Source organism: Mustela nigripes, chromosome 17 (genome assembly GCF_022355385.1).
Source record: "Mustela nigripes isolate SB6536 chromosome 17, MUSNIG.SB6536, whole genome shotgun sequence".
NCBI lineage: Eukaryota > Metazoa > Chordata > Mammalia > Carnivora > Mustelidae > Mustela > Mustela nigripes.
Window position 1 is genome coordinate 16,357,662 of NC_081573.1, and position 14,488 is coordinate 16,372,149.

Here is a 14,488-nt window from a genome sequence, read left to right on the forward strand (position 1 = left end):
AAAAGATGGGATTGGGAGGGAGACAAACCATAAGTGACTCTTAATCTCAGAAAACAAACTGAGGGTTGCTGGGGGGCGGGGGTTTGGAAGGGGGGTGGGGATATGGGCATTGGGGAGGGTATGTGCTATGGTGAGTGCTGTGAAATGTGTAAACCTGGCAATTCACAGACCTGTACCCCTGGGGATAAAAATACATTATATGCTTATTTTAAAAAAAAAAAAAAAGAACATGAAAAAAAGAAACCTAAAAGGGAAAGGGGCTCCTGGGTGGCTCAGTGGATTAAGCCGCTGCCTTTGGCTCGGGTCATGATTTCAGGGTCCTGGGATCGAGCCCCATGTCGGGCTCTCTGCTCAACAAGGAACCTGCTTCCCCCGCTCTCTCTGCCTGACTCTCTGCCACTTGTGATCTCCCTCTCTGTCAAATAAATAAATAAAATCTTTTAAAAAAAAACCCTAAAGGGGGAAATAATTAAAGGGGAATATGAGAGAGGAAGAGTGGTAAATGTGAGTTGGAAAGGAAGTTCCTTTGAAAACTCATACTGATATCACTTTCCTGCTGAGACCTTAGACTTCTTTCCACAGGCCTTTGAAGAGAGCTTCACACAAACATCTCGAAGTGCGGCCACCTCACAGACCAGCTGTCTTATTGTCAGCAAGAGCTGCTCCTACGTGACTAGCTCTTATCCACCTGAGCTCCTTCTTCTTATCATGGCTCTCATCACCATCCAGGGGTCCTTCCCTTGCTCCAATAAGGAAAGCACATCTGGTTTAGGGATTGAACATCCAGCTTAAAAGAAAAGAAATGTGATATGGTCATGGCATAGGAGTCCCAGATTCAAATCCAGGCCATTGGACATCAAAGAGAGACACCGAAGGAAGTGACAGAGGACAACATGAAGATCTGAAGGATGAAAAACAAGAAGGCACACAGTGGAGCTGTTGACTTCTGTTGGTTAGGATGCAAGGGTAAGTTATTCAAAGAACAAATGTGTCTTAAAGTGATCAGCAGAAAGGAGGAGAAGAGACAAAAGCAGGGAAGGAATGTGTCTTGTTTTGTAGAATCCACAGTTCCAGTTCCAGCCAAGGAGACACCTAAGTAGGTGTTTCACCTGAGAGCCCCTTGCTAAGTGTGTCCAGCCAGATAGCCCCTCGCAAGAGTCAGTTTGAGCTGGAAGGGAGCTAAGGACCTGTACAGAAGCCTTAGCTGAGCTGACCTGAAGTTACCTTTAGCCCGCTGTAATACTAAGATGTACTTTATGTTGGCTAATTGAATTTAAATTTAAAAATATACAAAGACATCCTCCTGTGAGTGGAATTTTCTGCCATGTTTTGAACATACAATACACACACTGGCATGTTGAAATGCCAGGCATGTCCAACTGAACCAGAAGGGCACATATGAGTCCCCTGTCCCAGCGCCCTGCCACACTGCGTAAGAACTTCCTTTACTAACCCCACAGGGAGACAGTGCTTTCAGAGCGATCTCCCGGAGTCCTTACTTGTAACAAATAATAAAAAGGTCTTTGCTTTCAACATTTCCTTTGGGTTGTGCTTGATCTGCTGCAGGCCATGCTGTGAACTACTTGACTTTGATTACACTTCTACCTCCAAAAAACTCAAACCTTTCCTTAGGGAATAAAAATCAGAAAACCATAATGACACAGGCAGAAAATGTGGGAGTCAAGTTCTGAGTATTGTAGATGATCTTACCCAGTGAGATCAGGTTGCTGTAGTTCTCCAACATCACATCCCTGTACAAGTCCCTCTGAGTTAAGTTAAGGCATTCCCACTCTTCTTGAGAGAAGTTGATGGCCACATCCCTGAAAGTCACCAACCACTGAAACAACAAATCCACGTGTTATTGGTAAAAATATGACAATGACTTTGAGGTAAAGTGAGGGAAAAAAAGAGCAGGCCATGAAGGAAGGGGATGACACAGTAAATGGGCCATGGCTGAACACCTTGTAACATTAAAGGAAATTAAGCCCCTGTACTATAGTGTCAACGAGATCCTTGATCACTCCATTGCACAGAGGAAGACAAAACTTCCTATGTATGATAGGATAATTCTATTAACCAGAAAAGTCCAGGAATACAAAAGGCCAGATGAATGCAGTTCTCTCATTAAATGAAATAGTATATGCATATTAAGCTTTCAAATCCCCCAAAATAGTAAATTCTCAATAAATAGGAGTTCTTGGGGCGCCTGGGTGGTTCAGTGGGTTAAAGCCTCTGCCTTCGGCTCAGGTCATGATCTCAGGGTCCTGGAATAGAGCCCCACATTGGGCTCTCCACTCAGCAGGGAACCTGTTTCCTTCTCTCTCTGCCTACCTCTCTGCCTACTTGTGATCTCTCTCTCTTTGTGTCAAATAAATAAATAAAATCCTAAAAAAAAAAAAAAAAAAAGAAATCTGTAGGCTAAAACATTGGACTTGGGGGGTTGGGGGGTACCTGGGTGGTTCGGTCAGTTAAGCATCTGATCTTTGGCTCAGGTCATGATCCCAGGGTCCTGGGATTCTCTCTCTCCCTCTCCTTATGCCCCTCCTCCCACTCACACACACACACTCTCTCTCCAAACAATTTTTTTTAAATATTAAAAAAAAAAAAAGAATTTTTTGAAGATTCAAATTCTTGAAGTCCCAATATTATGTCACTGAATATAACTGACATTTCCATTTTATGAATGAAATGATCTGCTTATTTGGGAATATTTCAATTAAATTCTCTAATGTCTTTGAGCCCTAAGAATCTACAATTTTCAAGAGAGTAGGCATCTGGCAGATTTTATTTCTACTTCCTTTTGTGCAAGCTGATGGATGCCAATCTAGGTGTAATAGGCACCATGAACACATTTCTGGCCAACTCCAAGATAAACCTGACTGCCGATCATCCTTTCATTGGTTCTGGAGCAAGAGGGTTGTGGTATATAGAATAACAGCCCCCCCTGCCACAAAGATGTCCTCATCTGAATCCCTGGAACCTTTGAGTATGTAACGTTATATGACAAATGTAGATGTGATTAAGGAATGTTAGATGGGTAGATTTTCCTGGATTATCTGGTTGGGCCCAATGTAATCATAAGGGTATTTTAAGTGATAGAGGCAGGCAGAAGAGTCAGAGAAGGAGATATGATAATGAAGGCAGATGTCAGAATGATGACTGCTGGCTCTGAAAATGGAAGGAAGCCATGAGCCAAGGAATGTGGGCAGCCTACAGGACCTGGAAAAATGCAAGGAAATAGATTCTCCTCTAGAACCTCCAGAAGAACACAGACCTACCAACATCTTTATTTTAGCCTATAAAGCCAATTTCAGACTTTGACCTCCAAAACTATAGATAATAAACTTGGGTTGTTTCGAGTCACTAAGTTTGTGAAAATTTGTGACAACATCAACAGGAAACTATACAAGAGGCAAGATCTCTTCCTTCTCAGACTCAATCTTAAAAGCCTCGCAGAAAATGTCATCATATACTGAGACCTGGAACATCCAGCAGAAATGCTGTCATTTCCAAGTGGGAAACCTAGGTTTGTAGAGATCAGTGTTATGGGTCCCATATAACTACCTCACCAAACCGTTATACTAATATTGCTCTTAAGGGGAGACGTTTCTGTTTCCTTAGGGTTCCTGGCAGAAGACTTTGCATGTAAAAAATGTTTGAAGCGGCGGGGGGGTGGGAGGTTGGGGGAACCAGGTGGTGGGTATTAGAGAGGGCACGGATTGCATGGAGCACTGGGTGTGGTGCAAAAACAATGAATACTGTTATGCTGAAAATAAATAAATAAATAATAAATTAAAAATTTTTAAAAAAAGAAAGACAAAAAAATGTAAAAACAAACAAACAAACAAAAAAAACACCTAAACACTGATGAGGGGGAAAGCATTTAGAGAAGAATGGATCTCTTTGCTAGGATCAGTCACTGAAATGGGAAAAATTTGGGAACAGTTCCCTTAGGGAACTAAGGAAGGCAGAACATTTTGAGATAAAGAAATCTGGTATTCACATCACACAACAAATGACTGCACTTGAAGGAGGAAAAATGAAATAGCAACTCACATGGGGCATGTTTTTTAGAACTGTCAGGACTGATCGGTTTTCTGGCTTCTTCTTCTGGAGATGTGTGGAGTCCAGAGAAGGCAGGGCTGGAGAGGGAAAAAGAATCCATGAGGTCAGGCTTGCCTCAGAGCCTACAAAATGAGCACCTTGGGACTACCTTTATTTCACCTCTTTGAAGGAGTTTGGAAAAATCTTAGCCTTCCTTCAAATCCAGTGGAATATAGCTGTGGCACAAGGAATTCAGGCCAGACTTTTCCTTAATCCCCATGATGCTGAACAGGACTTCAGAGAGTGCTAGTTTTCTAGGGTATCTCACATCCTGATATAGGGGCATACCTAGGAAGCCCTAGGGAGCACAGCTGCCCCAGGTATCTCTCCCCCACCCCCACACACATACATACAAGGATAAAGTGAGATGCTTTGTTCCCACAGCTTAAGGGCTCAATCCCACAAGGCTGTGCCTAACTCCAGAAGCCAAACTGAACTCCCTAGCCACCAGTACTTCTGACAAACTAGCTATAGACTGGGGGCTCCCACAATCTCCTGCTAAGTTTTATACTTTGCTAGGATAGCTCACGTAACTCAGGAAGGTATTCTACTTACATTTATGAATTTATTATAAAGGATACAGCTCTGGAACAGCCAAATGGAAAAGATGCACAGGACAAGGTATTGGCAGGGGGACTGCTTGGAGCTTTCCATGCCCTCTCTAGGAATGCCACCCTCACAACAACTCAGTGTGTCACCCATCTAGAAGCTCCTAGTGCAAGATCCTAGTGCAAATATCCTAGTGAAAGAGTTTTTATGGCCCTTAACCTCCAGGGCCAACCACCCCTTTCCTGGAGGTCAGTGGATGGGTTGGAAAGTTCCAATCCTCTAATCACTCAGTCTTTCTGGTGAACCCAACTCTATTCTGAGACGATATAGGGGCCCACCCCTAGCCACTTCATTAGGATAAATTCAGGGCTTGTTATGAAAAATGAAAGACACTCCTATCAGAAAAGGGTGTTAGGAGCTCTGTGCCAAGAACTAGGGATAAAAACCAAATATATGGGGCACCTGAGTGGCTCAGTGGGTTAAGCCTCTGCCTTCAGCTCAGGTCCTGATCTCAGGGTCCTGGGATCGAGCCCCGCATCGGGCTTTCTGCTCAGCAGGGAGCCTGCTTCCCCTCCTCTCCCTCTGCCTGCCTCTCTGCCTACTAGTGATCTCTCTCTCTATGTCAAATAAATAAATAAAATCTTAAAATATATATATATATTATTATTATCTCACAAATACTAATGCAAAATTTGACATACCAGCAAACAAAAACCCAACAGCATGTTTAAAAAACTATCATAATTAAGTGGGACTTTCTCTGTAATAAAAAGATGGTTTGATATTACCACGTTCACTAATATAATCCATGATATTAATCATTCTATGGAAGAAAATCATACTATCTTCATAAATACCCCCCAAATTTCCCAAAACTCATGATCCACTTCTGATAAGAACACAATAAGAAATAGGAATTGATGACTATTTTAATGATAGCTGGAAAGACTGACATGAATGAAGCCTTTTAAAATGAAGCCAGACGGACCACTTGAGAGAAACTGTCTTATGCCTCTCCTTTTGAACTGGCCCAAAACCTGCAGACTGAGCAAAACAGCAATTGTTTCAGGCAACTGCTTGAAATGTCAGCCGGAAAACAGAGTCTGATCATAAGACTGATGGTTATAGACTTTCTAAAGAAATAATCAGTAGTCATTCAGTGTATAACCAAGGATAGCTTAGCCTTTTCTTTTTTTTCTCTTAACTAATGTAGGAAAAAAATCCTTGCTTTCACTCTCCAAGTGGGACATTATTTGGTTTCTGCCTGAGTTTGTGCTCCCTGAATTGAAATTTTTTTATCCTAATAAATGCTTGTTTGCCTTTCATTGAAGCACACTATTTCCAGGTTAATAGTAGAAACAAGGCAAGAATACCCACTATTCTCACTGTCATTTATCACTGTATTATTATATTAGCCAATATAAATAGGCAAGAGAAATCAACAAGACAACAAGAATAGAAAATAAGCAAAACTCCCTCTATGAGATATGACAGCATGCCTAAAATCCCAGGAGTGCAATGAAAGAAAAAGTGACGACAAATAAAAAGAGAACTTAGTAAATTAGCAGGATATAAAACTAGCATGAAAAGAAATGACCTTTATATAAAAAACAATAATCACACAGAAAATATAATAAACAATAGCCACAAAAAAGGATGAAATACATAGGCCCAAGCTTGACAAGAAATGCATAAAACGTGCAAGAAGAAAAATTTGAGGAGCGCCTGGGTGCCTCTATGAGTTAAGCCTCTACCTTCGGCTCAGGTCATGATCTCAGAGTACTGAGATTAAGCTCCGAGTCAGGCTCCCTGCTCAGTGGAGAGCCTGCTTCCCCCTTTCTTTCTCACTGCTTGCCTCTCTGCCTACTTGTAATCTCTCTCTCTGTCAAATAAATAAATAAAATCTTTAAAAAGAAAGAGAGATAAAGAAAGAGGGGCACCTGGGTGGCTCAGTGGGTTAAGCCTCTGCCTTCTGCTCAGGTCATGATCTCAGGGTCCTGGGATGGAGATGTGCACTGGGCTCTCTGCTTGGCAGTGAGTCTGCTTCCCTCCCTCTCTCTCTCTGCCTACTTATCATCTCTGTCAAATAAGTAATTAAAATCTTTTTTTAAAAAATTTTAAAAAAGAAAGAAAGAAAAACTTGAACCACCCCTGAAAGACCTAAAAATAGATTTGAGCAAATGGTTTGAACAGCATTTCTCAACAACTTTTTCCATCATTACTCCTCTGAAGAGCCATTTTAGACACTTTTTTTCCTGTCCCCCTCCACCATGAAATTTTAATAGGACAGGTATACTGTAAGATACGTACTTATATAAGTATATAATATAAACAATGTAACCAAATTTTTAACATATCATTCAAACCATTCTTTTCCAGAAAAAAGTAAAACAATTGAAAAATTAATTTCTTAAAATTTTTAGTGAACTTAACTTTTTCTAGATAGAAGAATCCTTCAACTAGTTGCTTGATCTTCATTCCTATATTGTCAACATTTTAACTTCTCAGCGCTTGACATAATTGATGGATTTCACAATATTAAAATTTACCCAAGATCTATGATCCTGAAAAATAGCCGCGATGAGAGATACCCACTCAATCTTTGTGGATTAGGAAACAAATGAATCTCCTTTCCCCACATAACTTAGATATGACTGGAGGATGACCCCTTCCCCGTTTTCCAACCTACAAGGCCAGGCAGAGCCTCCAAATGGCTATTCTTTGTCTCATAAATGACTAGCTGAGCTGCTGGACGCCACTGACTAATCTGGACAAAATGCCTGATAACTTCACCTGACCAAACTTTGGTCAGATTTCTCTCCTTCTCTCAGGCCCTTGAACTTCACAGGCCTACCCTGTGTTCTGAGTCAGCACAGGATGCAAACAACCCTCTTAACAATGACTCAAACCCCTCTGCAGCTGACTTGCAAAGAACACAATCTACACAACTAACCACCCACTCATCCCACACTGCCACATCCACTTCTTTCTGGCCTTGTTTACCTTCCTTATAAAAGAAAATTATTTTCTGCCTGACCTTTTAAATGCCTGCAGATCTATAATTGGGTGTAATGTTCTCCCAATTACAAGTCTTCCTCCCCTCACTGCAGTGATCCTTTGAACAAAGTCATTCCTTAGTTAAGTCCAAATTGTCTCTTATGAGACATGCTGAATAACTTTATAGATAATAAAACATTCTTTTTATTTAATCCTCAAATCCCAAGTCAAACACAGAAGCATGATCAAAGGCAGCCAGTGGGCCCATGCAAGGCCTCCTCTTGTGATACAACTTCAAGATTGAGCCATCATTTGAAAGAAAGTTCTCCATTTCCAGACACCTATTTGCCACAGTTTGGAGCACTGATCTTTTGTGGTAGCATTTATCTTGCAAACATACATATTCTATCACCTCAATGTCGGTGCTGTTCATATGATACCCAAGAAACGCCAGTGAGAGAGTAAATAATGAAGAAAAAGATTTTGTTGGCTGAACTGCATTTCGGAGAGCCACAAACCATTACTGTAGCTAAGATTTCCTTGCTCCATCCCCACCCAACACCAGTTTTCATCCCCTAGGAAGCGGTATCACCCTTATTGAGAACACATGGGCTAAAATGAGGTTAATTCTCTGAATTAAAGAGGTTAATTCTCTGAACATGGATGGGATATTTGATATATAAGTTAAACTGTAAATTAAATATGCTCCAAATAAAAATACTAACAAGTATGGCAATAGACACATTAAATTTAAATTCATTAAGCAAGAAAATAAAAAAGCAAGAATAGCCAGAAAATGCCAAAAAAAGGAAGAGAACAAAGATTTTAAAGATACTAAAAAATCTCTATCACTAAAATACTGGCTACTGGCACCCGAATAGACATTCAGATTAATGGAATTGTAGAACCTTTGATCTCTAGGGAAAGACAGATTATTTAATGTTATTGAAAAAAGTATAATTGGACCCACATTTTATACCACATCCCAGGATTAACTCCAAATGTTTAAGAGATCTAAGTATTAAAACCTGAAATCATAAAAATACCAATCTTAGTTCATTTGGGCTTCTATAACAAAATACCACAGACCAGGCAGCTTACAAACAACAGAAATTTATTTCTCACAGCTCTGGAGGCTGGAAGTTCAAGATCAGGGAGTCAGCTTGGCCAAATGAGAGCCCTCTTCTTGGTCACAGACTTATTGTATCCTCACTGGGCTTCTTTTATAAAGGCACTAATCTCATTCATGAGGAATTTACTCTCATGATCTCATTACCTCCCAAAGACTCCACCTCCAAACACTATCATTCTGGGCATTAGGATTTCAACATATGAGTTTTTTGAGAAGGGTCAAACATTCAGCACACAGGCATGCTAAGGGAAAAAATGGTTGAGTTCCTTTTAGGTTGAGAGGTGAAAAGCCTTTCTATTTCTTACAGTCAAATGAATACATTTTACTGTATTTAAAAATTGCCTAGAGAAAAGAATACAAACACAAATAAATTGGGAGAAGATATCGACAACCTAAAAAAAAAAAAAAAAAAAAAAGAGTGACTCTTCCTAAGACCAAAAGAGCTTCATTTTAAAAATGAGAAAAAAAGAGAAAAATTAAAAATCGTTATTAAAAAGGACAAAACAGAGGCACCTGGGTGACTCAATCGGTTAAGCCTCTGCCTTCCCCTCAGGTCATGATCCCAGGGTCCTGGGATCGAGCCCCGAATAGGGCTCTCTGCTCAGTGGGAAGCCTGCTTCTCCCTCTTCCACTCCCCCTCTTGTGTTCCCTCTCCTGATGTGTCTCTCTCTGTCAAGTAAACAAACAAAATCTACACTATGGAGTAGTATTATGCCTCCAACAGAAAGGACGAATACCCAACTTTTGTAGCAACATGGATGGGACTGGAAGAGATTATGCTGAGTGAAGTAAGTCAAGCAGAGAAAGTCAATTATCATATGGTTTCACTTATTTGTGGAGCATAACAAAAAGCATGGAGGGCATGGGGAGTTAAAGAGAAGGGGGTTGGGGTAAAATGGAAGGGGAGGTGAATGATGAGATAATATGGACTCTGAAAAACAATCTGAGGGGTTTGAAGTGGCAGGGGTGTGGGGGGTAGGGGTACCAGGTGGTGGGTATTATAGAGGGCACGGATTGCATGGAGCACTGGGTGTGGTGAAAAAATAATGATACTGTTATGCTGAAAATAAATAAATGAAAAAAAAAAGCAGGAGTCAGGTGGTACTCAAAATAAACAGACTCACTTACTTTTGGGACTCTTTAGGAGGTTGTATGACACCAACTAATTTCTCTGAAAACTAATACATAAAGGGAAAGAATCAAATAGATTTTTGTCTATGTAACTAAATTTTAAGATAACCAAATAGCTGACAAAGAAAAGTTCTTATTTATAGAACCCCAACTAAGAAATCCAGAAGGAAGTGAGAGAGTTTTAAAAAATCACTAAAAGTAGGCAGACAGCCTCTGCTTTGCTGTCTTGCCCACCAACCCCCTTTGGTATATTCAATAAACTTCCATCTCCTTTATAAATAAATAAATAAACAAGCAAATAAACAAACAAATAAATATCACTATATGTGATATAGTGAAATCCTTAATGGAATATCAGATTTCACCATCAATCATAAATGGATGTTATAACCTTTAGATTAGTGTTTCTTAACCTTATTTTTCATTATTAGTTCCCAAAGAACCTTTTTTTCCCTATCACCAACTATGAAATTTTAATACTACAAATACACTGTATTTATGTGTTTGTGTACTCTGTGGCTTCAAGGGCCACAAACCATTGTACCCTTCCCTACTAAGTACCAAGTTTTAGCCCCTTGTGGTGGGGCGTGTGGGGGGGGGAGTGCACAATACCTTCTTCTATTAATAGGTGTAAAAGGAAGGGAGAACATTATAAAAGGATTAAGTGGACAGCACTTGAACATTGATCAATATAGCATCACCACAAGTGGGACTTCAGACTCTAAAAGCTACAGGATGTGAATAGGAAATATACAACACCAACTATGAATTATTTTTGCCCAAATATATGGCTTATGCAAAATATGATCTGAATTTGATGAAGCCCCTAGATCTAACTACTTGTTTACAGAAATATGGGGCAATGGGAAACAAATTATATGACACCACAAGTTAGCAATTAGCCAAAAGCAAAACGTAGAATATTCTATAAAAAACCTAGTTCTGTTGTTTTTTTTTTTTTTTACAAAACAGTGATACCAATTAAAATACAATAAAAGCAAAAAATGGAAGGGAAACTTGTAGATTATAGAAATTTAAGAGGCTTGGCAACGGAATGCACTGTGTAGACCTTATCTGGAGCATGATTTGAACAAACCAATTGTAAAAACCTATCTTTGAAAGAAATGGAGAAACCTGGATATGTACTGTGTATGTGCTATTATGGAATTAACTGTTTTTAAAGTTGGGATAACATCACAGATATTATCTAAAAATGATATTGGTTTTGGTTACATATACATACACATGGATAAAATTATGTAATTCTTGAAATGCTACAGAAAAAAGGAGAAAGGATAGATATAAGCGTATTTGTAAATGTTTTAAATTATGGCTGGGTGTTGAGCACATTGGGGTTCATACTATTTTCTTCTATGCTCTAAAATTTCCATAATCAAATTAAAATAAATTTTAATTTTTTATTAAATTTTTAAATTAAAATAAAAATCTTCAGATTTCTTCCAGAAAGTCTAGTTCTCTCTCATCAAAATTCAGGCTAGAAAGGGCTGATCTATCATTGGGTGGAAAGGAGAGGAGTAGTGTGGTTGGAGAAAGGAGTTAGCTTTGTGAGCTCATCCCTGCAGCGTCATCATTTACGGGGACAGCTAAGCCTAATGACCAATCACTGAAAGGCTGGTTCCTCCTTAGGATGTTTGTTGATGGAGGTAGCAATATCCTGAAAAGTAAGAAATTTGAGGGAAGAAAGAAAATGACAAGTTATTTTAGGTAAGCTTTTTAAACGTGCAAGATTATTTTTCCTTTCCTGTGTGGACCTGTTGTTAAAAGAACGGAAAAAACAATCAGAGCCAACAAAACAATTTAGGATCATCTCCTACAACTTCAAGCCAGAGAAAGGGGTTGGCTTTCCCCACAGGACTCTCCAAGTAGAAAAGGGCGTCCTGTTACGATGATCTCCCTTCTGAGGGCACTTCCAGGTGTAAATCCTCATTATAGAGGCAGTTTCAAAATAGGCACGTTCTCTCTGCACAGTAAGGCGAAGGAATTACAGCAGCTGGAACCGCGCGATTCCCAAAGGGACTCTGTCCCTTACAGAGGAGGGTTAAGTACACAGGTGCGAAGGATCCCAGCCGCCAAAAGCATTAGATGACGACAGGTGAGCCTATCGTGGCGTCACAGATGGGGACACACACACATACCGCGCGGTGGAACGTTAAGGGTAACATATTCCTGATTCCCTCCTCCCGGAACGAAAGTCATGGTGCTGAGTTTGCCAGCGGAGAGGGGTGCCAAGTGCACTCCACTATAACCCGGGCGAAGGAACGAAACTAATAACGCCCCGCCCCTGCCGCTCGGAACCGAAGTGACGGCGCGGATATTGGCGGCAGAGAAGGGCACAGGCACCCGGCAAGCGCAAGGCCGACTTCCGTAAGGAATTAATCTGGAGCGCTACGACTCAGGAGAAATGTAGTCCAGAGCCAGGGTCGTCCTGGGTCCTGTCAGCACCGAGCTCCAGCCGGCATACCAGTATTCCCAGCACCACGCGGCAACTTTTTTCTGGGTGCTACAAACCAAATGCAGCGTAGGGGTCCCAGTGAAGCGGTCCACTCACCTGGCCGCTGCGGACTGGATCCTTGCATCAAGACGTAACGGAATAAGTGGACGAAATGGCGCAGGGACGCGGTGGCCTCCGGGATATGTAGTCAAAAGTGTGACCCCCGCTCGATCCCAGAAGATGCAGAGGCAGTGGCCACATTCAGCCCTGAATCGGGCGCGCCGTGAGTCTCCCGTGCTCCAGTGGGGGATCTCGCGCTACTCAGATGTGAGCCGACCTATTTCCTTTTCACTCACATGACCCCAGAAAAATCCCATGGAGGTTCCCAGAAATTGGGTCTTGTAGTGATGCCTTCAGAGAAATGTAGTCCGGATCTGAAAAGCTGCGCAAGGCCAGTAGGTAGGGTCTGGGTTTCTCAGACCAAAGCTCTGGCTCCGTCGCAGTAGTTGTGACTACAGGTTTCTGCTCAAGAGGCACTGAGGGTTTGACGCTTACTTCACGGAAGCGTGTTTATATCCAAGTGTCCTCTACAGGGGATGCGGGGACTGTGGGGAGTGTGCCATGTGTCAGATGGTGTTTGCAACTGTGAGAGGGATGTTTGTTGAATAAGCGTGGGATCCATTCGGGATTTTGTGCGCGCGTCTCGGGGACGGTGTGACTGACTCTAAGGCTGCTGTCTGGGATTAATCAGACAGTCTGCAACTAAGTATTTTTATAACTTTTAACAAAGAAAATGCTTTTTCTATGTTTGCATGGTTATGAATTTAGAATAGATTCCTATGTAATTCTAAACTTGTTAAATGAATGATACACAGAGTTCACCTGTAGCAGTGAATGTGGGGAAAGAAGCGCATGCAGCACTGAGTAATAGTGGTATCTCTAAGCTTCTGTTTCCTCACCTGTAAAATGAGGTTGACATTTATGTAATGTTTTGGAGCACCGCTGTCCAATTGAACTTTCTGAACAACTAGGTTCTGTGTTCTGTATCTGCACTGTCCAGAACAGTAGGCACTAGCCATATATGGCTGTTGAGCCTCTTAAATATGGCTAGTTTGAGGAATGAATTTTTCTTTTTTTTTTAAGATTTTGCTTATTTATTTGACACAGAGAGAGATCACAAGTAAGCAGAGAGGCAGGCAGAGAGAGAGAGGGAAACAGGCTCCCTGCTGAGCAGAGAGCCTGATGCCAGGCTCCATCCGAGGACCCTGAGATTATGACCTGAGCCGAAGGCAGCAGCTTAACCCCCTGAGCTTCCCTGCCTGCCTCTCTGCCTACTTGTGATCTCTCTCTGTGTGTCAAATAAATAAATAAAATCTTTAAAAAATGTAGAAACTTTCTGAGGTCATTGGCCTTACCAAAACAAGTGACAGGTCATATTTAATAATTATTAATAGGGCACCTGGGTGGTTCATTGGTTATAGCCTCTGCCTTCAGCCCAGGTCATGATCCCAGGGTCCTGGGATGGAGCCCTGCATTGGGCTTTCTACTCAGCAGGGAGCCTGCTTCCCTCTCTCTGCCTGCCTCTCTGCCTACTTGTGATCTCTGTCTGTCAAATAAATAAATAAAATCTTTTAAAAAAGTAATTATTAATAATTATGAATGTGAAAAGACAATTGGCTCGATCTATATAAAGCAAGCTAAAATCTTTGGAAATCCTAGTTATAATTACAGTTGCTAAAAAAACATTGCTATCAAATCATGTGTATATAGGACAACAACAGAATGTTGGTGGAAACACTGAAATCAAGAATGGCTTCTCCCTCAGATTGCTTCAGAAATTCCTTTAGGTTGTTCTAACTTAAAGAAATTGAATCTGGATGATAGCCTTTGTGTGATGTGTATAGTATGGTAGGCAGAGTTCTAAAATGGCTCCAGGACATTTGTCCTCTGGTGTTATTGCTGTGATTATCTGGATGATCTTCTCTGTTACCTATTGCTATGTAACAAATGATCCCAAAGCTTAATGCCTTCAAATAACAACAAATCAGTTTGGGTCAGAAATCTGTTTGCAGTTGAGCTCATCTTCAGGATCTCTCACAGACTGCAATCAAGGTGTCAACTGA

At 41.0% G+C, this 14,488-nt stretch overlaps 1 protein-coding gene across 2 annotated transcripts in view; it reads right to left on the bottom strand.

Annotated features, from left to right (window-relative positions):
• Positions 1 to 12,561, bottom strand: part of LOC132005611 (zinc finger protein 345) — a 90,567-nt gene extending 78,006 nt beyond the window's left edge. Inside the window, exons 1-3 of one of the 2 annotated variants that reach the window (XM_059382968.1) lie at positions 12,483 to 12,561; positions 4,057 to 4,142; positions 1,711 to 1,837 (exon numbers count right to left, since the gene is read on the bottom strand). In XM_059382968.1, the coding sequence (XP_059238951.1) occupies positions 1,711 to 1,837; positions 4,057 to 4,142; positions 12,483 to 12,510 (241 nt within the window). In that variant the 5' untranslated portion in view covers positions 12,511 to 12,561. Of the gene's footprint in view, positions 1 to 1,710; positions 1,838 to 4,056; positions 4,143 to 12,482 lie in introns of those variants that run through there. The other variant, XR_009400852.1, reaches the window with a different exon arrangement.
• Between the last annotated feature and the right edge of the window lie 1,927 nt (positions 12,562 to 14,488).